The sequence below is a fragment of the Sorex fumeus genome, unplaced genomic scaffold (genome assembly GCF_029834395.1).
Source record: "Sorex fumeus unplaced genomic scaffold, SorFum_2.1 ptg000064l, whole genome shotgun sequence".
Taxonomy (NCBI): domain Eukaryota; kingdom Metazoa; phylum Chordata; class Mammalia; order Eulipotyphla; family Soricidae; genus Sorex; species Sorex fumeus.
In genome coordinates, this window is record NW_026606121.1 from 5774487 (window position 1) to 5796223 (window position 21737).

General features: G+C 60.9%; 1 protein-coding gene across 1 annotated transcript; it reads left to right on the forward strand.

Moving 5' to 3' along the window:
- The first annotated feature begins 784 nt into the window (after nt 1-784).
- TTLL10 (tubulin tyrosine ligase like 10) lies at nt 785-20156 on the forward strand. The gene is made up of 15 exons (XM_056128330.1): nt 785-897; nt 2086-2184; nt 2239-2297; nt 9239-9388; nt 10054-10131; nt 10202-10337; nt 10414-10532; nt 10609-10726; nt 11248-11333; nt 12618-12789; nt 13538-13709; nt 15408-15548; nt 19089-19205; nt 19507-19600; nt 19789-20156. Exons 1-15 carry the CDS (start codon nt 785-787, stop codon nt 20154-20156), a joined length of 2022 nt encoding a protein of 673 aa, XP_055984305.1.
- The last annotated feature ends 1581 nt before the right edge of the window (nt 20157-21737 follow it).

Genomic DNA, 21737 nt, shown 5'->3' on the forward strand with positions numbered 1-21737 from the left:
GGGCAGAAATCAAACAGGGCAGCTGCAGCCCTCCCGCGGGCTGAGGGGGACGAGGAGAGGTCCAGCGGGGAGGGGCCCAAAGGCAGAGACTGGGGCAGAAGCCCGGCCCTGCAGCCTTTCCCACCTTCCACGGGAGCCCCCTGCCCCACCCCTGAGACAGGACCCCAAGACAGCCATCAGGGGACTGGCACCCATCACCTGTTCCCGGGGTCGGGCAGGGAGACCCGGGGAGGATGCAGCCTGGGTCCAAACCTGCTCTGGTCCTGGGAAGGACCCGCACAGGCTGGCTCCAACTCAGGCAGGAAGTAGCTGGGTCAGCACTGCGAACCTTTGTCCTGCAGCCCCGCCCAGGGAGGCTCAGCTCAGCTGGGCCCGGGGGACTGAGCGCAGGACCCCCAGGCCTGTACTGCCCCCAGCCTGACATGTCTAGCCTCAGTGTGGGGACATTTTCTCACCCACCTCAAGTGTTGACACTTTCCCATGCCCCCTGACTCAACCCCCTACACCCTCCCCCGCACCCCACCCCGTATCCCACACCCCTACACTCATGCCCCTGTACCCCAATCCCTGTATCCCACTCCCTTGCACCCCACACCCCTTTATTCCACATCCCTGTCCCCATGCCCCTGACCCCAGGGCCACGGACGGGGACATGTCCCTGCCCAGACACCAGTGTGTGGCCCCTGTAGTACCGCCGTGATCTCACCTTCCTGGACCCCGGCTCCAGACTCTGCTCCCTCGGACAGCCCGTGACCCTGCGCAACCTCAGGGCGGGCGTGTGGGCATGGACCCTCAGGAGGCCTGTGTGGTCTGGCTGCCCGCTAGGGTGCACGGGCTGCTGGCTGTGATGCCTCAACTGCCGCAGAGCCTTGCTAGCGAGCCCACCGTGGCACCCAGGTGCAGCAGCACTGCTTTCTGCAGCCCCTGCATTCACCCTGAATGTCCGAACTAAGTCCCCACAGCATCTGAGAGGAGAGGCTAAGGGGCATGTGAGACTGGAGTGGGCCGAGGAGGGTGTGAGGGGGGGCGGATCCCCCCCACTACAAAGGCTGCCGGCTCTGCTGGGAGGTGGAGCAGGCCCGCCCCCACTCACAGCCTCTGGCCATCAGAATAGGCAGAGAGGTTGCCCCTGCCTCTTGCAGACACATTACCCCCCTCACTCTGGCCTCGAGAGGGTCCCCAACCCCGCATGGTCCCTTAAGGCCAGGCCAGGTCAAACTGAGCGGGAGCAGACCTGACTGGGGGTGCATAGGCCTGGGTGGCTTCTGGGTCAGCCCAGACCGTGTTCACAGCTATTTCTGGATGTGAGGCCCTGGACTTCGCCAGACCCCGCAGCCCCGCTGTGTGGCTGCCCAGAGCTCCCTGCAGAGATGTTTCTGGAAAGACTGTGCTCTCCGTGCACGTTACGACCCCACTGCTGGCGCGAGACGCCCTTCTGCTGGGAGCAGAGCCGTCAAGGGGCCACAGCCTTGCCCTCCCCGCCCCACACGGGACCCTCAGACCTCCAGACCCCAAGCCCTTGTCCGGTGCCTCTGAGCAGAAGTGGGTGCTCTCACAGGCCACTGTAGCCCCTCAGGCAGAGGGGCTCTCCCTGATGGACACATGGGACCCTCCTGCTACTGAACCCTGGCGTGGCCTGGCTCAGGGCTGCTGCCCCAGGGGCAGGATCTGTGGGTGCACTTGGCTGCCTCGGCCACCCACTGGGCTCCTGCCTGGCTTGGAGGCCGCAGCCCACGGGGCAGGGGCACTGGGGTGCGAGAGCTGCCCCTCAGGCCACTCGCAGGCTCTGGCCCTGCAGAGGCTGGGCCTGCTTTTGTTCCACCAGGCTGGCGGGCAGGGGGGCAGGAATGTGTGGGGCCTGCGTCACCTGGCTGGCTCCCTGCTGGCCTATGGGAGCCCGGGGACACACCTGTCGGAGGGCTGGAGCCCAGATTGGTCCGGGAGCAGGCACCTGCGTGGGGCGGGGTGGGGCTGCTTGTAAGGAGGCCCTGGCGGCCTCTCTTCCCTGCCCTGCTCTTCCTGCCAGAGGAGCGGCATTGTTCCTCTCCCGCAGCCACCCCACGCCGCCACCCGCCCGCCCTGCAGGCCCCTCACCAACGGGGCCGCAGAGCTCTCAGGAGCCCGGGTCTGCGTCCCTGCACGCTGGGCAGGGAGCCCGCCCGCTGTCGGATCCTGTCTGGGCAGGTAAGGCGGGAGCAGGGCCGCTCCCTCCGTGGGCCTCCCGCACCCACCCTGCAGGCTGTGGGGACAGCGGAAGCTGGGGGGACAACGGAAGCCGGGGGGCTTCAGCGGAGAGAGTAGGCCTGGGCAGGTGCGGGGCCACAGAGCCAAATTGGCGGCCAGACCTCGTGTTGGGGGGGGGTTCACAGGCAACCCCTCGCCCTGCAGAGCTCAGGAGCCCCAGCTAGGTGAGCTCCTGCTTCCTGCCGAGACACAGAACCTTCTGGAATGTGCTCTCCCACAATGGCCATGGTGCCCTGGCTCCCTCTCAGCTGGACGCGGGAGATCCCCTGGCCGGGGGCTGTGGGCTCCTGCCAGTCTCAGCCTGTGGAGCACCAGAGCCGCCTCCCGCCCAGTGCAGGACTGGTTAGATCCAAAGTCTATTCTGACGCTTTGGGGTGGGGGGGCGGGGGTCCCGGCGATGCCCGCTGGCCAGGCCGAGGTTAGGGTCCTGGAGGGTCAGCACCCGGGTGCTCGAGGGACCACAGAGTTTAGGGGCTCAGACTGCTCCCAACCCCGAAGACCCTTTGTGTAAACACGGCAGTGCAGCTGCGGCCACACACGTGCGCTAGGAGGCTGAGCACTTGGTCTATCCTGCTTCCTCAGAGAGGAAAGTTTAGTTTCGGGGAGCTGAGATGGGAGAGAAGGGAAGGGAAGCTGATGTTTTGAGGTGCAGTACAGAGCTCATTGTTCTCGAACAAAACCTCAGGGCATAAGAACACGGCGTTTTAATTAATCCACTGGGAGCGTTTCAGGCCCTTTTAAGTGGCATCTGGAAAAATAGGTCGTTGTGTTTTGCTGTTCTAGTGACCTGGGCCGATGCTTGAAGTCGGAGCCATCAGTGACTTGCTGAATTAAGCAAATGGGCTTGCGTTTATGAAAATGCAAAGCAAGCATGAGACGTGGCGCTCTTCCGTGGTCTGCAGAGCCGGTCTGTGAGCGTTCTGGACGACCTGCAGGGGAGGCCTGAGGCGAGTCCCATCGCTCCGGAGCCTGTGGAGCCCGAGAAATGGCGGCAGCTCCCGAAGCTACAGAAATGCCCGCCTGCCCGCCGCCCGCCCACGGCTCCTCGCTGCCCCACCCGCCCTTGCCCAGTGGCGGCCGCTGATCCAGTGCGGAGCAGGGTTGGGTTTCACGCTTTGTTCTCTGCACGGCCCTCACCATTGATTAAGGCCCGTTGGGCAGGTTAACCTGCGACTTAGCTTTTCTCACCGGGCTCCTTCCCCACCCCACCGCACCCAGGGCCGTGCAGGTGGGAACGCCCACGGGCAGGTGTCCCTGCAGGGAGGTGTGCACTTCCAGAGCCGCATGGAGGCTGCTGGGCTGGGCCGGCCCAACGGCTCCCCAGCTCCAGCAGGCTGGAGGGAATGCAGAGGCTGAGCAGAGACACCCTGGGTGCCGGGGCCGGGCTAGGCTGGTTTCTGTCCCGTTTCAGCAGGGCAGACACGCCTTCCTCTGCCGGAGCTTGGCAGGCGCCCAGGCCTCGACCCCCGCCTCGGCCCGGACTCTCCGGTCAGTCCTGCGTGTTCAGGTTCTGACTGCAGGAAACGTGTGGGACTCTGTCCCGGAACTTGGAGGGGCCTTTCTCCTGCTCACCCGCCCTCAGACTCCATCGTCCATCTGTCCCAGAGATCACCACCTTCCAGGTGAGACCTTGAAGGTGGCAGGTGACTCCTGGCCACAGACCGGTCTGTGGGGTCCCTACCCTCGGGGCTCACTCAAGGGCACTGGGGACATCAGGGCGGGAATGGCACGTGGGGGCTGCCACCTCCTCTCACCAGCCCCACCACCTCCCCGGCCCAAACCTGAACTCAGCAGGTGACGGGCCGACTGTGCTCAGAAATAAGAGGCCGCAGGGCCGGGGCACTCGAGGCTGACGAGCTCGCAGGTGAGCCTGAGCGTCAGGGACTACCGGGCACGGGAGGGGGGGTCCACCCTGAGCCCACACACGTCCACGAGGGTTGGAACTCTGAAAAACGTGTGCTGTCCCGAGGACGAAGCAGGGCAGTGAGGGGTGGGGTTGGGGGGCCCTGCCCTGGGCAGCTGGGGGACAGGCCCGCCTGCAGCCCCCCACCGCGTGACCTGCAGACCCAGGTTCTGCCCCAGGGTGAGTCCTCGGCAGGCGGGACCACAGAGCTGCCACCCTTGGGGTTCCAGGTGCCTGCTGCCCCAAGGGGCCCCACAGTGTTCTGCATTCGGGGGCCACAAACTGTCGAGTGTGGAAGGGCCGGGCTGACGAGCTCACTGGAGGCTCCAACTCCTGCAGGGCCAGGCAGGGGCCCCAGGGATATGGCCTAGCAAGACTTCCAGGGACCCCCAAAGCCCTGCCTGAGGCCAGGCCACCTCCGCTCCCCTCCCTTTCCTCCCCTGAGCAGGACGGGTCCAGGACAGAGCTGGAGGGCCCCCAGGAGGGCTGGGCTGACGGCTGGCCTTCCCTCCACTGGCCCCTGCGGTGGAAGCCCCTCCGCCTGACCTGCTGCACCCCACGGGCCCCCATGTCCACAGGGTTGTCCCTCTGGGCTGGGTGGACTGGACAGGAAGGTGACCCAGGGCCCCCGCTGCAGAGGGCTTCTTGGGTGGATGTTGGGACACCTCAGTACTGCAGCTGTACCTCAGGCCGGGGCCATGAGCTGCCGGGCAGCCCCACCAACCCACGTCACACCCCTGACCAGGCAGGCGGGCGGCCCCAAACCCACTCGGGGCAGCCGGCGCCATCTTACTGGGCAGCATTGGATGGTGTGTGGTCTCTAATACTGCCTGGTAATGATGACAGCGGGGCTCCACACGCACCAGGCCGCCCGGCCGCAGGCCCCCAGATGCCGGTGGGGATCGGCCCCATTCAGGCCCTCCGGACCCGCCTGGCACCCAGGAAGGGGCTGTGCCACACCCGGGAGGAAGAAGCGCATCCACCTGGCCCTGCAGCTCACGAGACCCCTCAGGCAAGGCACGGGGCCTCTGTGGGCATCTTACCGGACAGTGCTGGACTTACGGCTCAGCTCTAACACTGTCTGGTAACGATGTTCAAAGGCGGCCCGCAGTTCACCAGGACTCGGCCACAGATGCCTCAGCCTCAGCCCGGCACTCACAGACGGCAGCTCAGAATATAGCCTGGTTGAGCCACAGTAGGGCCTCTCAGAGGGGGCCTCTGGGCTGGGCCCCCACCTTCCTGACGGGTTCCAGGGATGGACATTGCCAGGCACCTGCGGCCAGCGAAGGGCCAGGCAGCCTCAATCCGGCTGAGAGACACAGTGGGTAGCTCAGGGGTGATGCTGGCCCCATGCACAGGGCTGACACTGACCGGCCTGGTGCCTGGGCAGTAGCCACTCTCATCTCGGGGGACGGGATGTGGGCAGACAAGCGTGCCTAGAGCAGAGTGAAACCACCAGCCAGGCCGCCCTTGTTTCATGCCTTTGATCCGAAGCCAGGACCCGGCCCCCAGGTCTGCACACAGCCCCACGGTCCCCAGCCTCTCCCACGGGAGGGGTCATTGAGCCTGCGCCTGCAGTTACTCATTAACCACCAAGGGCCATTCAAGAAGCAGCAGCAAGCTGCCCAGGAAGTAAGGGCTCAGGTCAGACTGTCCCCTACTGCCTGATGCACGGGGCCAAAGTTTGCCGGGAGCCACCCTCAGCCAGACGTCAGGCTTTGGGCGGTGGTGCTGACAAGCTGGGACCCCCCTTGCTCAGGGAAAGGGTGGGCTTGTGGCTACCACCAGCCTCCATCTGCACAGCCTGCTGATGGGTGTCTTACCAGACACGGTTAGATCTGCGTCCTTCTGTCTAATACTGTCTGGTAATGCCATCCATCTGCGGCCCCAGCGTCCACACGCCACCACTGTCCACTGCCCCAGAGCCTGAGAACCCCACATCCCCCGCGGGCTCACCTAGCCCCATCTCCCCACCTGGGGGGCCCTTGGACTGCAGTAAATGTTCTGACTCGGCTTAAAGGAAAATCAGTGTCATGAAGGTGTCACCTGCACTGCCGGCCCGGCTTGGGACCATCCCACCTGCACCACACCAACAGGGCCCCGAGCACAGGACACGGGCAGCCCCTTCCTCCTTCCAGGGACTATCTGCTCCCCATGCCCCAGGTCCATGGCCAGGGACCGGGGGACACACAGCCCAGTGTGGGCCTGACTGGTGTCCCGGCAGCCCCGTCCACTCACTGTCCTTGTTGGAAGCTGCCCCCAAAGTTCTGCACCTGATCCCACCTGCTCCTGCCTCCCACAAAGCCTCTTCCTTCCCTGCAGGTTCCAGTCCAGGTTCTGTAAAGTGACAAGAACAGCCCCTCACTGCTCCAGGGCTCCCCCAGGACCCCGGGGCCCCCCTCACTCCTCCCCAGGTTGGTGGGAGGGGTCCGGCCCTGTACCCCCTTCCCTGTCATCCTTTCTGAGGGACACCTGCAGGAGACATGGCCTGTGCAGAGGATGGGTAGGGACTGAGCCCCTGTGTGGGAGCCAAGAAGAGGCCTTCGGCCACGGGGACACTGCCTGGCGTGGGTCTGGGTGACTGGTGCAGAAACTTGCCCCAGAGCCGGGGACACCCACGTGTGGCTAGGGCCCTCTGCCTTCCCACCTGCTTCCAGTGGGATCTCCTGCCCCCTGCACTCCCCGCGGGCCGGATGCCAGCCATCTGGCACCACAGCCTTCAGTGCCAGCACCAGGGGACTGTCCAGGGCAGGTGGGGCCAGCACCAGAGCTCCAAGCTCGGCAGCCCACTGAGGTTCTGGGACCCCATCCCACTGCGGTACCACCTCCGCAGGGTCAGAGTGGAGGGTGCTGCCCATCCTGGCACCACCTTGGGGGCCTCCAGCTGGGTCCCAGAGTGGAGAGAGGCCTGGGAAGTCCTGTGAGCTCACGGACCCGGGCAGAGCTGCCCGCATCCCCTCCCTACGGGGACCCCTCTCTTGCCCCAGCCGCCCCTCCCTGGGGACCAGCCCCACACTTGCCTGGACACTGCCTCATTCTCAGGCAGAGCTGACGCATCCCAGCCCCGCCTGGCCCGCCTGGCCCTCCCCAGCTCGATGCCCAAGCCGGGCTGACCTCTGGCCCCTGGGCCCAGGTTGCCGGGAGACAGTTTCCAGGTCCCACTGTTGTTTCCCGGGCAGGGCAGGCCTGAGGCTGGAGAGCAGGTGAGGGGAGTGGCAGGCCAGGCCAGAGGGTCCCTCGGGCTGAGGGCTGGAGTCTGCAGTCTGGAGCCCGCTCCCTGCCCCCAGAGGCCCTGGGGGTCCCCTCCAGATTCCGAGAAGGGAGAGGCCAGGGGGAGGCGGGATATGGCTAGGCAGAGCGACCTGTGTGCAGAGTCCCCAGAGTCCCAGGGAAAGGCCCACCCCCTGCCTTCAGGCCAGGCAGGGAAGGGGGGCCGCCCTGCCCCACGCAGGCCCCCTGGACGAGCTCCTCCGCCCAGGCCCGGGGCCTCCTCCCCAGCCAGGCAGCCTTCCGAGACCTGCGTGAACCCTCCGTGCCCTGGACGCACAATGTCAGCACCCCAGCCCCGTGGGCTCCCCGCAGGCGGCCGGCCGAGACTGACCTCTCCTTCTCTGGGCCTTCTCCTCAGGTGCCCGGGGGCCTTCGGTTCATCTGGCCGGGGCGCCGCAACCTGCCGTCCCTTTTACCTGAGCAGGTAACAAGTCGGTTTTAGAATCCTGACAAAGCCAGTGCCCTGTGCCCCTCCAGCTGGCCTGCGGTCCTAAGTCATGCCCTGCACCTCAGAGCCACCCTGGCCAAGACCACCCCTGGGTGCAAAGCTTTGCCCCCACTGGACCAGACGCCCCCCACAACCCCTCGACCACTTGTGTGATTTCAGTATTGTGGGAGGAAGGTGGTATCTGACCCGGAGCCCGGGCATCCCGCACATGGGTCTCGGTGAGACCCCACACTCACACAGAGCATCGTGCTCCCCACCCATGTCCCTGCCAGCACCACCCGCCCACAGCTGCATGGTGACTCCTGGGGCTGTCGGGCCTTGGCTGTGTGTGCCCCACCCCAGTCTCAGCCCAGCCTGTCCTTGGTCCCTCTGGTCGTGTGTGTGTGTGTGTGTGTGTGTGTGTGTGTGTGTGTGTGTCTGGGAACGTCTGTGAGCATGTACTGAACATACATGCATGCATGTGTGTCTGTGCAATACAGGTGAATGAATGTATGGCTCTGGGTTTATACACGTACGTGCGTGTGCGTCTGTGTGCGTGTGTACATGTGACTGGATATATCTGATGAATCCGGATCTATGTAGGTATGTGTATGAATCTGTGTGTCTCTCTGTGTGCCTCTCTGTGCGCATGTGACTAGATATATCCATGTGAGTCTGGATCTGTGTGTGTCTGTGTTTGTGTGAGTGTGTAAGTGTCTGTGTGTCTGTGGGTCTATGTGTCTGTGTGATTATCTGTGTGTCTGTGTGTGTCTGTGAGTGTCTGTGTGTCTGTGTGTGTCTCTGTGTGTGTCTCTGTGTATCTGTGTGTCTGTGTGCGTGTCTCTGTGTCTCTGTTTGTGTATGTCTGTGTGTCTCTGTGCTTGTCTGTGTGTGTGTCTGTGTCTGTGTCTGTGAGTGTCATGCTCTTCCCCTTGGATTGCTGGAGCCTCTCGCCTCACTCCAGCTTGCCGGGGCTGCTGCATTCTCTGTCCCTGGCAGGTGGGAGGTGTGGCAGGATGTGGCAGGCTCCTGTGCCCTGCTGCTGGTCATGGGAGTGGACAGGGCCAGGAAGAGCCGGTGTCCCTCTCATCCGTGCTCCCTGGCCTAACTCAGGGACGCAGAGAAGGGGCAGCTCCGCTGCTCACCCCTACTGCCTGATCCCCTTGCTGCCCTCGCGGCTTGCTCTACATGTATCTCGGGGTACTCGGGCTGCAGGAGTGCTGTAGCACCCTGACTCAGCCTTCCTGTCAGTGGCTTGTTTTCTTGAATCTCCATAAAATGATCCCCACCACCACCACGAAGCAGTCCCCAAACTAGAAACTTCTCTGAAGTTTCTCCCAACCCAGACCCCAGGGCCCCGCCCACCAGGGCTAGTGACCACAGCCTCCTTGCAGCCGGCGCCGCCGAGGCCCCAGGCAGTGCCACGCAGGCCGCCGCCGCCACCGCCGCAGACTCCGCTGCCGCCAGAGAGACAGACCCCGTGAGCGGGCCCGGGTCCAGGACACACAGGATGCAGCCCGGCCACCAGCCCCCCGAGGCGCCAGGTCCCACAGCTGCCCAGGAAGCCGGAGGCCTTCACCAACAGATGCTCAAGTCTTGTCCCCTCACTCGAGGCCCCTGATGGTCAGGGCAGGTCTGAGCATGTGTGTGGGCCAAGGGCTGGGACCTCGGTCCCCCCGGAGGACCCACCGAGGGGCCAGGGCAGCATCTTCCCAGGGCTGCCCCCACCCCAGTGCCCCCACACCCACCACTAGTGTCCGCTCCCACTTTATCCGCTGCTGCCAGGACCCACCTACTCGGGCCCAGGTTGGACCAGAGAAAAACAAGAGGCCCAGGGTCATCGGGGGCCTTCCCCGGGCACCAGGTGAATACACACTGCCCTGGGTGGCTCCTCCCAGCCTGTCCAGGGCATCAGGGACAGCCAGGGCGGGCCCTGGGCAAGGCCTGCAGGGGTGGGTCCTGACATGCGGCAGCCCCAGCGCTCCGTCCTGCAAGCACGGCTGCGGGGTCGCCTATGAGGTCACGATGGACATTGTGACCCTGCCCTTTAGGGCAGCCCCCCTACCATGCCTGCCCCCAGCCACAGCCTCCCCGGACCCTCCCTGCAAGGAGCTCCCGCTGGGCTGGTAAGCGGGCGCCTGCCCCTGGCTCTCTGGCTGCCAGGGAGGTGCTCCTGGCTACTGACCAGCACCCATCTGCCTGCCCTCAGCTGGGGCCCATGAGAAGTCGATGGGGAGCAGCAGTGAAGAGCCTCTGCACCAGCTGAGGCCGCTGGAGCATGATGCAGGTGGTGCTGGACGGGCCGCGGGAGGCAGGAGCCTCTGCCAGCTGCCGCCGTTGACCACCGCTCCCCACAGACGCCCCAGACAACACCGAAGCTGCCGAGCCTCCAGCCACCCTTCTAGACGGGCAGGTGCCCACAGAGGAGAAGTCGCTGCCCCGCCCAGAACAGGGCCCCTTCTTCTACATCGGAGGCAGCAACGGAGCAGCAATGTGAGTGCCCCCACCTGGCCCAGGTTCCTCCCTGGCCACCCCCCCCGCCCCCGGTCACCGCCGTCCCCACCTGCAGAATCAACTCCTACTGCAAGGGCAAGGGCTGGCGGCGCACGCAGGACAGCCGCCGTGAGGACTACACGCTCAAGTGGTGTGAGGTCAAGAGCAGGGCCAACTACTGCAGCTTTCGGGAAGGTAGGTGTGCAGGGCACCGGTGCTGACCAGGCGCTGGCCCTTGGCCGCCACATCCGCCCGGGCTCTTCCCCCGCAGGCAAGCAGCTACTCTATCAGCTGCCCAACAACAAGCTCCTGACCACCAAGATCGGGCTTCTCAGCGTGCTCCGGGAGTACTCACGTAACAACAAGACGCCCCCTGGCACCCAGTCCAGGTGCGCTGCCTGCTCAGGCTGGCCGCCACTGCATACCTGCTGCTGCCCCCACAACCCCCGCTCCAGCTGACCACTCAGTGCTTTAGACAGCGGCCACCCACTGGCTCCTGCCCCACCCCACCTGCTGCTGTCACAGACCCACCATCTTCCCACTGTCCACCCTCCTTGTCCCCTGGTCACGCGTCTCCCCAGCTCTAGAAGGGATGTGTCCTCGCCCATGGAGGAGCTATGCAGGCTCACTCAGGTAGATAACACACAGCCCAGGGGCCTCTGCTGAAGCCTGGTGGAAGGTCACCCAGCTCGGAGATGGGCATTGCACAGGTGCTCTGGAGTTGCTTGGTGTAGAGACATGCTGGTGGGAGGGGGCAACATGGCCTACTGTGCCAAGATGCCCCAGACCTGGCATGACGCATGCCTCCTGGGTTCTGCTGACTCTGCCCTGACCCCAAGCCTGGCCTAGAGAGGCCAGCTAGACCTGGGGCGGCAGGGCCCGCCCTCACCTCCCCGATGCCTCTCCCTAGGGTCTTGAGAATGGAGGACTTCTTCCCAGAAACCTATCGCCTGGACATCAAGGAGGAAAGAGAGGCCTTCTTCACCCTGTTTGATGGTGAGAGGCCTCAGAAGGTTGCTGATGGTGCCAAGGTGGGGGGAAGGTGGCCAGCTCAGGTGGTGTGGCCAGGACAGGTACAGTCGGGACTCAGCAGGGGACTCCCTTAGTCTGAGCCACACTGCGCGTGGCCCAGATCTGCAGGGCGTGACCATAACTGGAAGGGGGTCATGAGTACGAGGGGCATAGTCAGGGCTGGGAGGGTAAGCTCTGGAGGAAATGGCCATGGACTGGGAGGCGTGTGGTCAGCGTGAGGAGAGGTGGTTGTTCAAAAGGAATTGGAGGCACCTTGCATTCGCTAAGCCCTGAGTTTGATCCCCAGCATGGCATGGGACCCTGGCAGCCCCCAATCTGTCGCACCAAATCTCTGATCTCAATAATACTGCAGGGAGTGCTCCCCCACCGGCCTCTCTGCGAGTGCTGCTGAGGAGGCCTCCCCACAAAAGAGAAAAAGGACAGCGAGTTCAGGACTGGGAGGGAGTGGCCAGAGTTGGAAGGGCGTGGCCAGGGGTGGGAGGGTGTGGCCAGGGGTGTGGGTAAGGACTGGTGGGGTGGGGCCAGGGCTGGGAGGGTGTGGCCAGGGGTGTGGGTAAGGACTGGTGGGGCGTGGCCAGGGCTGGGAGGGCGTGATCAGGGGTGTGGGTAAGTACTGGCGGGATGGGGCAGGGCTGGGAGGGCGTGACCAGGGCTGGGAGGGCGTGGCCAGGGGTGTGGGTAAGGACTGGTGGGGTGGGGCCAGGGCCGGGAGGGCGGGGCCAGGCTTGGGAGGGCGAGGCCAGGGGTGTGAGTAAGTACTGGTGGGGTGGGGCAGGGCTGGGAGGGCGTGGCCAGGGGGTGTGGGTAAGGACTGGTGGGGTAGGGCCAGGGCTGGGAGGGCAGGGCCAGGGCTGGGAGGACATGGCCAGGGGTATGGGTAAAAACTGGTGGGGTGGAGCCAGGGCTGAGAGGGCAGGGCCAGGGCTGGGAGGGCGTGGCCAGGGGTGTGAGTAAGGACTGATGGGTAGGGCAGGACTGGGAGGGTGGGCCAGGGGGGTGGGTGAGGATTGGTGGGGCGGGGCCAGAGCTAGGAGGGTGTGTCCAGGGCTTGGTAGGGCGTGGCCAGGGGTGTGGGTAAGGACTGGTCGGGTGGGGCAGGGATGGGAGGGCGGTGCCAGGGCTGGGAGGCCGTGACCAGGGGTTCGGTATGGACTGGTGGGGCGGAGCCAGGGCAAGGAGGGCGGGGCCAGGACTGAGGTCCGGACTCAGGCTGGGCCAGGTCTTGGGCTCAGGCCACTCTCCCGGCAGACACCCAGATGTGGATCTGTAAGCCCACGGCCTCCAACCAAGGCAAAGGCATCTTCCTGCTCAGGAGCCAGGAGGAGATCGCAGCCCTGCAGGCCAAGATCCAGAGCGCTGAGGAGGACCCCGTTTTCCGCAAGATGCCGGTCCGAATGCCACAGGCTCGAGTGGTGCAGAGGTGCTAGGCCGCAGAGACCCTCAGAACACAGCGGACCCTGGACCCCATGTTGTCTGGGCTCATGGGGCCACAGGGCCTAGAGAAAGCCCTCAGCCATGGAAAGCTCAGAGCTGTCCACTGGGCCTGTGTGCCCAGCTGGGTGCGGGTGTGGGCACGGGTAGGGGTCATGGGTGTGCTGGGTCACAGGGCAGGAGGGCTGCCGTCAGGGTTCCTGGACATGGGATTTCGTCTTTTTGTCCCTTACGCCTGGGCCCTGCACTGCCCTTATGGAAGACCAGTCTCACCCAGCCAGGTCAGCCTTTAGGGCTGCAGGCCAGAGAAGGGCACTCCCTAGTCCTGCCCGGCTCTGCGCAAGACCGGACCCTCAGATTCATGTGGGGAACGGAGAGGCAAACCACCCTCAAAAATGGGGGCTGTACTCTCATTCTGCCACCCCACCCAGCACTTCTTGTTGTTGCCCATGCTGCTGCCTCAGTCCCCTCCTCCTGAGCTGTCCTGTCCCCCTTCCGCTTCAGGCGTCCCCACGTCACCCCTTTCTTGCAGGCAGACCCTCCAACAAGGCTCCACCTGCCCAGACCCCCATACAGCTGCACCCTAGGGCACCCCGACGTGCATCGAGGTCTGGAATCACAGCACAGGACTCTCCTGGTCCCTGAGCTGCCTTGGCTTGGAGACATCCTCTTTGCAGAGGGTCCTGTGCGCACCTAGCCCAGGTGGCCAGGCTGCTGAGGTGCCCCTGTGTCCCCAGGTACATCCAGAACCCGCTGCTGCTGGACGGAAAGAAGTTTGACGTGCGCTCCTACCTGCTCATTGCCTGCACAGTACCCTACATGATCTTCTTCGGCCACGGCTATGCTCGGCTCACACTCAATCTTTATGACCCCCATTCCAGAGACCTCAGCGGCCACTTGACCAACCAGGTAAGGGACAGACACCTGCTCTGGAGCACATGCGGTGCACCAGGGCTCTGGCCTCCCGGGCCCCAGCAGGAAGTGAGCAGGGAGAGACCAGAGAGGGAAGGACGATGGGTATGCTGGAGATAATGCCACAGCTTCTGATTTGCATGGCCAGCCTGATTGGTTCCATCACTGACTTCTTTTGCATAAGGGCTGATGGCCTCATCGCATGTGCCCATATAAGACATCTACAAATCTGGTTGTTCCACAATCACCTATGTGCAACTAGGTTGGTTGCTCCAATGGAATGACCTCTTAGGGTGTAACCAACCAACAGAAAGAACAGGGTGGGATTCAGCAAGGTAAATAAGCTCAGGTCACTTCTTCCAAGGGCTCCTTATCCCCTGCTTCTGAGCCAGAACACGGGCCAGAGAGGGCACAGTGGATAAGGCCTTGCACTAGGCCAGCCCTGGTTCAATCCCCAGCATCCCATATGGTCCCCGAGCACCTCCAGAAGTGATATCTGAGCACAGAGCCAGGAGTAAGCCCTGAACATTACCACGTGTGGCACAAAAACAGAAGCAAAAAAAAAAAAAGACCTATACTGGTACACTGAATTTCTCGCTCCACAAGAACCCAGAGCAGGGACTGGAGCAGTAGTACAGCAGGTAGGGTGTTTGTTTCATATACGACTGACCCTGGTTTGATTCCTGACATCACATAGGCATCCCTGAGCCCAGAGCCCACCAGAAGTGATCCCTGAGCACAGAGTCAGGAGTAAGCCCTGAGCATGGCCAGGTATAACCAAAAAAAACCAAACAAACAAACAAAAAAAACCCCATCAGGTTGCAATCTGCTGAACCACCACCTTGGGGCATCCTTGTTCCTCTTTTACCTTGTAGTCACGTCTTTAGACTTCAAGACTGTTTCCTTTTTATTTATTTTTTTATTCACTGTCACTGTCCTCCTATTGTTCATCGATTTGCTCAAGCGGGCTCTGTAACATTGTGAGACTTGTTACTGTGTTTGGCATATCGAATACGTCACGGGTAGCTTGCCAGGCTTTGCCGTGCGGATGAGATACTCTCGGTAGTATCTTGGTAGTAGCTCTCCGAGAGGGGCAGAGGAATCGAACTTGGGTCGGCCATGTCGGCTGTGTGCAAGGCAAATGCCCTACCCACTGTGCTATCGCTCCAGCCCATTTTTAAAAATTATTTATTATATTTTTTTGCTTTTTGGGTCACACCCGGCAATGCACAGTGGTTACTCTTGGCTCTTCACTCAGGAATTACTTCTGGTGGTGCTCGGGGGACCATACAAGATGCTGGGAATCGAACCCGGGTCGGCCGCATGCAAGACAAACGCCTTACCAGCTGTGCTATCATTCCAGCCCCGACTGTTTTCTTTTTAGTCTCTCTGGAGAAGTCCATTTTTTCTTTACGTGGAGGATGCCCCCCTCACCCTCCAATAAAGTCATTCTACCCAGAAGTAGCTGTATCACAGAACTGGCCAGGCTGTCTGTGGACAGCACAGCTCAGCTCCAGCCAGGAGGAGGGGGCAGGAATGAAGGTGGTCAGCAGGAAGAACTGGAGCCCACCACAGAACACTCTTAAGGGGGCGAGTAGGGGCCCAGTGGGAATCTTCGGGAGATGTGGTAGGTGGGGGTGCATGTGGGGTGGCAGGGGTCTGGGAGCAGGGTCTCAAGCACTGCTGTGCCCCCAGTTCATGCAGAAGAAGAGCCCCCTCTACATGATGTTCAAAGAGGAAACAGTATGGAGCATGGAGCACCTCAACCGCTACATCAATGACAAGTTCCGCAAAGCCAAGGGCCTCCCCAGAGACTGGGTCTTCACCACTTTCACGGTGCGCGGAGGCTTCGATCCTGGGTGGAGGGGTGGTTTAGAGCCCTGGGGATTCTGCCTTAGGGTGTGCACGTGTGCATGGCCTGTGGGCACCACCAGCTGATGCAATGCCCCTCCTCCTCTCGGCTGAGGAAGAAACTGCTCGGCCGTGTCCAAAGTGGGCGTCTTAGACCCCCGTCCTATCTCTGCAGTCCCAAATCCACCATTTTTAAAGTCAAACCCTATAGGCCAAGGACTTGGCTCACCTTCGTTTGGCATATGTGTTGTAGCTGTGGGGTCCTGAGTTCAAACTCAGCACTTTACTCTCCCACAGCACCCAGTCTGGGCTCCACAGCTACAGTGAAGGGCAAGTGGGGGGGAGCTGGCTGGCTGTGATTGGTGGACGGACTCTGGGTGGCCGCGGCAGGGACAGCCCGTGGGGGTCTCACTGTCTGGGTGGTACTTCTGGGAGCTGAGCACGTCCTCCTCAGGGAGGTGTGCCCTCTGTTTTCTTGGGTACCTTCCTGGGAATTTGAGGGCAGGCCTGTGCCACGACTGTCTGCTGTCCTGAGGGTCTCCCCACGGGTCTGTCTGTGAGCACAGGTTCTTCCTAATGGTAGCAGCCAGTGAGTGTGAGGTGCTCCCTCATGTGATTTTTCTATGAGGGTGGGTGTGGGAGACCCTCAAAGCAATTCTTGGCCAATAGGCTCAATGTTCCATAGGAAGTTCTGAGGACTTGTACATCTGGATCTTGTTCGGAGAACTGTCGATGCAAACCCTTTGTTAGTGTCCTTTGTTAGGCCAAAAGCTCTTTCTACTCTGGATACTGGACCTTAGCAGACAATGTGATTTGCAAAGACTTTCTCCCATTCTGGGTCTTGGTTTCTCCCTTTTTGGTAATTTCGTATTTTGTACAGAATTTCTTCATTTTTGTGACAATCATCCTACCTAATTTTATTCATGCCTTAGAGATCATGCCTCAGAATCTGTAGACAAATGCCAATGCTTTCCTCTAAGTTGTGGGGCCTCTGGTCCACTGTGAGTTTTTGTGCCTGGGGTATAAGGTAGAAGTCCCACTTCTTTTACACATAGACATCCCATTGTCTTAAAACCATTTATCAGAGAGAATTCTATTGGCACATTGTTGAAAATCATTACATCGAGGGCAGGGAGAGAGAGTACCGGGGTTAAGGTACTTGCCTTGCTTGCAATCAACCCTGATCTGATTCGATACCTATCCCCACATGATCCCCAATCACTGCCAGGAGTAAACCTGAGCACAGTGTCAGAAGTAGTCCCCAGTCACTGCTATGTGTGGTCCAAGAAATAAAAAGAAAAAAATCACTCAGGTCGATGTGGGTTTGTTCTGGCCCAAGTCCTCCCGTACGTGTCTGGACAGCAGGACGCTGTTCAGACCACAGACTGCTTCATCCTGTGGAGGTGCTGGAGTGCACCGACTCAGTGCTCACACCTGTTTTCTGGGCTAAGTCCCACTCAGATGTGGCTCTGATGCTTTCTTTAAACATGTTGTTGAGTTGGGTTTGCCAAGGGTTCTGTGTCAACATGCAGAGGCTGTGTTCATCTACAACATTCTTGTCTCTGTCTGGCTTGGGACATGCTCCCGCTTCCCCTTCATTTTTGAAGAGTGTGTGAAACAATAATTTATTTAAATGTTTGCAAGAATTCACCAGTGAAGATTCTGGATGTTTCTTTGTGGGAATTTTGATTGTCATTATTTTATGTTGTTTTATTTTGGGCGGTCACTCCCAGTAGTTCTGGGGACCTTGCAATGCTGAGGTCAAATCAGCCCTCTGCATGCAATGGACACACAATCTGTTCAACTATCTCTGTGCCCCTAATTATTAACTTGATTTTACTTCACTATTCAGGTGACAAGCTAAAGGTTATAGAACCCTTTAACCAACCAGTCTTTGTTTCATGGATTTTCTCTATTATTTTCCCTTTAGTACTCCATTTATATCCACTCCATTACACATGTTCCTTCCTTCTACTTGCTTTGACTTTTGTTTTCTAATTTCCTTTGGGTGGTTCCCATGCAACATCAGGAGGTCATAGCACACTCCTGGTGAGACTTGGTCCAGCTGTTGAGACTGAAGGTTCAGTGCTTGGGCCACTGGTGAGGTACTCAGGCCCAGCAGTGCTCCACGGCTGTGGACAGGAGCCTCTCCTGGTTCCTATTTCCAGCTGTGTGCTCAAGATTCCACGTCACTGGCCCGTGCTGACCATCTCCCTCAACTCAAGCCTGTACGAATAATATCACGTGGCCCCCACATATTCATACATGCTCATATTATTTGTACAGTCTCACACTCACAACATGCTCACACACTCACGCATTGACACACTCCCCACAATATTCATAAGCTCACTCATGCACTCATACTCGTGCTCCTATGCTCACAATTTCATACGTACACATACACACTCTCACATATGTTTTCACACACACAGGCTCAGCTCACAACCACTTTCAAATAATCTTTCACACATGTGCACATAAGCCTCTGAATGCATACACACGCTCATACCTATAAATTCACACAAGCCTACATACACGTGTGCACTCACAGACTCTCCCTCATACTCTCACTAGACACAAGCACATACATTCAGCAAGCTCATCCATTACACTGTAGACCTTTCCCCTTCTCAGATGATGAGGTTTCCGTCCTTCTAGAGTCTCACCACACCAAGAGGTCACCCTTCACTCTGCGGCTCACAGTTCCACCCTTCCATCAGCCAGTCAGGTTGACTCTACCTGGAAAAACAAACATCCAAGGGCCAGAGAAATAGGACAGCAGGCAGGTCTTGCCTTGCACTGGGCCGACCCTGGTTTGATCCCCAGCACCCCATACAGGGTATGGGGTGTGTGGTCCCCCGAGCACCACAGGGTGTGGCCCCAAACCAAACCAAGTCGACTCCACACTCCTCCTGCTACCTACCCAATCCAATCCAGACTTCCTGACAGCTGATGGCTTCCCCCAGCCCTTCAAACTGCCAATACTGTGCCCAGATGATGCTAGCAGGACAGGTGTCAGAGTGCCACCATGACCGATTCAGCCAGAGCAGCTGTAGAGGAGCACCCTCATTTCAACAAGGTTGCTTGTCCCCTCAGCGCTGCCCCAACCCTGCTGTCCCCTCTGTCTCAGCCCCATCTCACCCCAGCTGCTGCCCATTCCCCAAGCCCCTCGGGTGCTCTTCCCTTGACATTTCGCCCACCCCACACCCCATGTCTTTTTTCTGCCTCGCTTTCTCCATTGAAAGCCTGTGCGGGCTGCCTAGAGACTGAGCTCCCCGTCACTTCGAGTGTCTGTCTGGCTCCGAGCCCGCTACTCCTCAAGAGTTCTTTGCCAGCACTCACTCTCCATGAGGGGGCCTGATGTGTGAAGCATGAATGGTTCTGCTGCTGGACGCTGACTCCCTGTGACATGTGAGCGGGTGTCTCTGCCGAGACTCCCAGACAGAGCAGGAGAGGGTGTGGCTGTGGTCACCGGGCCTGGGAGGTGGATGGGGCCTCCAGAAGCAGCCTGTGTCCCCACAGAGGCGGATGCAGCAGATCATGGTGCACTGCTTCCTGGCCGTCAGATCCAAGCTGGAGTGCAAACTCGGCTACTTTGACCTCATCGGCTGTGACTTTCTGATCGATGAGAACTTCAAGGTGCTATGGAAGCCTGGGGTGGGTGGAGCCTCGGGGCAGGGTAGGAGGCAGGGCTCTCTGGGCCCACCCTGGCCCACCAGACAGTACCCTAGAGGGCCTCTGTGTCCATTCCCGGGGGGCGGGGGGAATGTGTCCAGAGGGCTGTGTGACTCCTGCCGTGGGGGCACCCCCAAGACAGACCCATGGGATCTTATGCTCTGAGGCCACAGAAAACACAGCCTGCCCAGGGCCAGTCTGCCCAGAGGACCCAGCTTCCCACTGGCCAGGGCCGGCGAGGATCACTGAGCTGCGTCTGGCACAGGTGTGGCTGCTGGAGATGAATTCAAACCCGGCGCTGCACACCAACTGTGAAGTCCTGAAGAACGTGATCCCCACAGTGGTCATGGAGACCCTAGGTGAGAGGCTCCCTGCGCTCCCCCCACCGACATCCCAAGAACCCCTATCCTTGTCCTGCAGAAAGGGGGAAAGAGGCAGCCGCCACCTCCCTGGGGCCTTCCCACCCACCCAGATTCACTGCAGCTCAGACTGCCCACTGCCCATCCCCCCTTTTCCCCACTAATCTCCTCTACCCCCTCTCCCCAAGACCTGGCGCTGGAGACCTTCCAGAAGAGCTTGCATAGCCAGAGGATGCGGCCACTTTTGTCACAGCGCCACTTTGTGCTCCTGCACAACGGTGAGATGGACCTGTGGCCACGCCTGTGGGGGTCTCACGGGGTCCCTCGCCTGCTGCCCAACTTTGTGCCCCCCTTGCTCTGCACCTCTGACCCTGATAGGCTGGTCAGGCGCAGGCTGGCGCCCCCCCGGCGTCCCCTGTCGCCCGTCCCCAGCCCTGACCTCATGCCTGGCCGTGAGTGCGAGCAGTCACCCGATTGCGGTGAGGACGGGGTGCCGGAGCTGTCCCCAAGGTCTGCGGGGTCAGAATCATCGAGGGCAGATCATCGAGGCTCTTAGCAGTGCACCTGTGCCTATAAAAGCTAATTTGGTACGAACGCGGACTCCTGCACACCGCACCCCCAACTCCCGGCCAGGACCCCGGGTGCCCCGCCCACTGCTCCCACTGCAGGGGCCTGTCCTGGGCCAAGAGAGGGTACCAGAAGTGGGCCGGCTCAGGCGTGCCTGGGAGAGGGACCCCAGCCCCTCCTCTACCCCTCTCTGTGTGCCTCCTCTTTCCGGGGTCTCCCCATCACCCCAGCCTTCGTGCCCCTGCCCACATGGTCCCCACCTAGTGACTGTGGTGCTTCAGCGTCCACCTGGTAACTCCCAGACGAGGGATGAAGGATGCCTTGGGGCCCCGTCACCTCCACAGGGCCCTGCACTTTCCAAGTGATGCCGGAGATGGGCCACAGGGGAAGGCGGGAGGACCCCTCCCTGCCAGTAGATCCCCGTGGCCCTGACTCCCCCATGGACCTGCACGACAGCTTGAGGGCATTTGGGGGCCTCTCTCTGTCCCAGAACTCCACAAAGGCCAGTCGCACCCCCCATCCCCCATCCCCCCAGTGACCCACACCCACCCAGTGTGACCCAGGTCCCACCACCATCCCTTCACTGGGTCAGGCCCTTGGTGAATGGCTAGCCTACGGCTCTACCCTACATCTGCGGGCTCCACAGATGACAGACCAGCTTTTCACTCAGTGCCTGGCTCAGCACTGAGGGGGTTGGCGTGTCCAGGTGTTTCCCAGCGGGCCTGGCAGTCAGCCCACCCCCCAGCTGCAACACTGCCTGCATGCATCCCCGAGGACTGGCCTGTGCCAAAATGACTCAGAAGAAGGGCAGGTGGGAGGTGGCCTGACAGCCCTGATCTGAGCTGCTGAGTGTCAATAAAGACCCTTTCTCAGAATGACTGTTCATGCACCTCTGCCCTGCCCCAGGGCTACATCTGGGCTCAGATTGTCCCATCAGAACCACCAGACCACAGAAGGGAGGAAAGTTAGAGACAGTATGGATGGTGAGCTCTTGGGTCCCTAAGCATCCAAAGTCCCAGGGGCACCTGGAGTAGCTGGGCACCTGCAGTACCTGGCACCTGGAATAGCTGGGAATTTGGAGAAGCTGGGCACCTGGAATAGCTGGGCATTTGGAGTAGCTGAGCACCTGGAGTAGCTGAGCACCTGCAGTACCAGGCACCTGGAGTAGCTGGGCACCTGCAGTACCAGGCACCTGGAGTAGCTGGGCATCTGGAGAAGCTCGGTACCTGCAGTACCAAGCACCTGGAGTAGCTGGGCACCTGGAGTAGCTGGGCACCTGGAGTAGCTGGCACCTGGAGTAGCTGGCACCTGCAGTATCAGGCACCTGGAGTAGCTGGGTACCTGGAGTAGCTGGGCACCTGGAGTAGCTGGCACCTGGAGTAGCTGGCACCTGCAGTATCAGGCATCTGGAGTAGCTGGGCACCTGGAGAAGCTGGGCACCTGCAGTACTAGGCACCTGGAGAAGCTGGGCAGCTGGAGTAGCTGGGCACCTGCAGTACTAGGCACCTGGAGTAGCTGGGCACCTGGAGTAGTTGGACACCTGCAGTACCAGGCACCTGGAGTAGCTGGG

Excerpts from the sequence above, each read along its gene's own strand:
- TTLL10 (XM_056128330.1), top strand. The coding sequence starts at position 785 with ATGGACCCTCAGGAGGCCTGTGTGGTCTGGCTGCCCGCTAGGGTGCAC. Across the intron at positions 2,185-2,238 it reads GTCGGATCCTGTCTGGGCAG|GCTGTGGGGACAGCGGAAGC; the intron begins GTAAGGCGGGAG and ends CCCACCCTGCAG. Across the intron at positions 12,790-13,537 it reads CAGGCTCGAGTGGTGCAGAG|GTACATCCAGAACCCGCTGC; the intron begins GTGCTAGGCCGC and ends CTGTGTCCCCAG.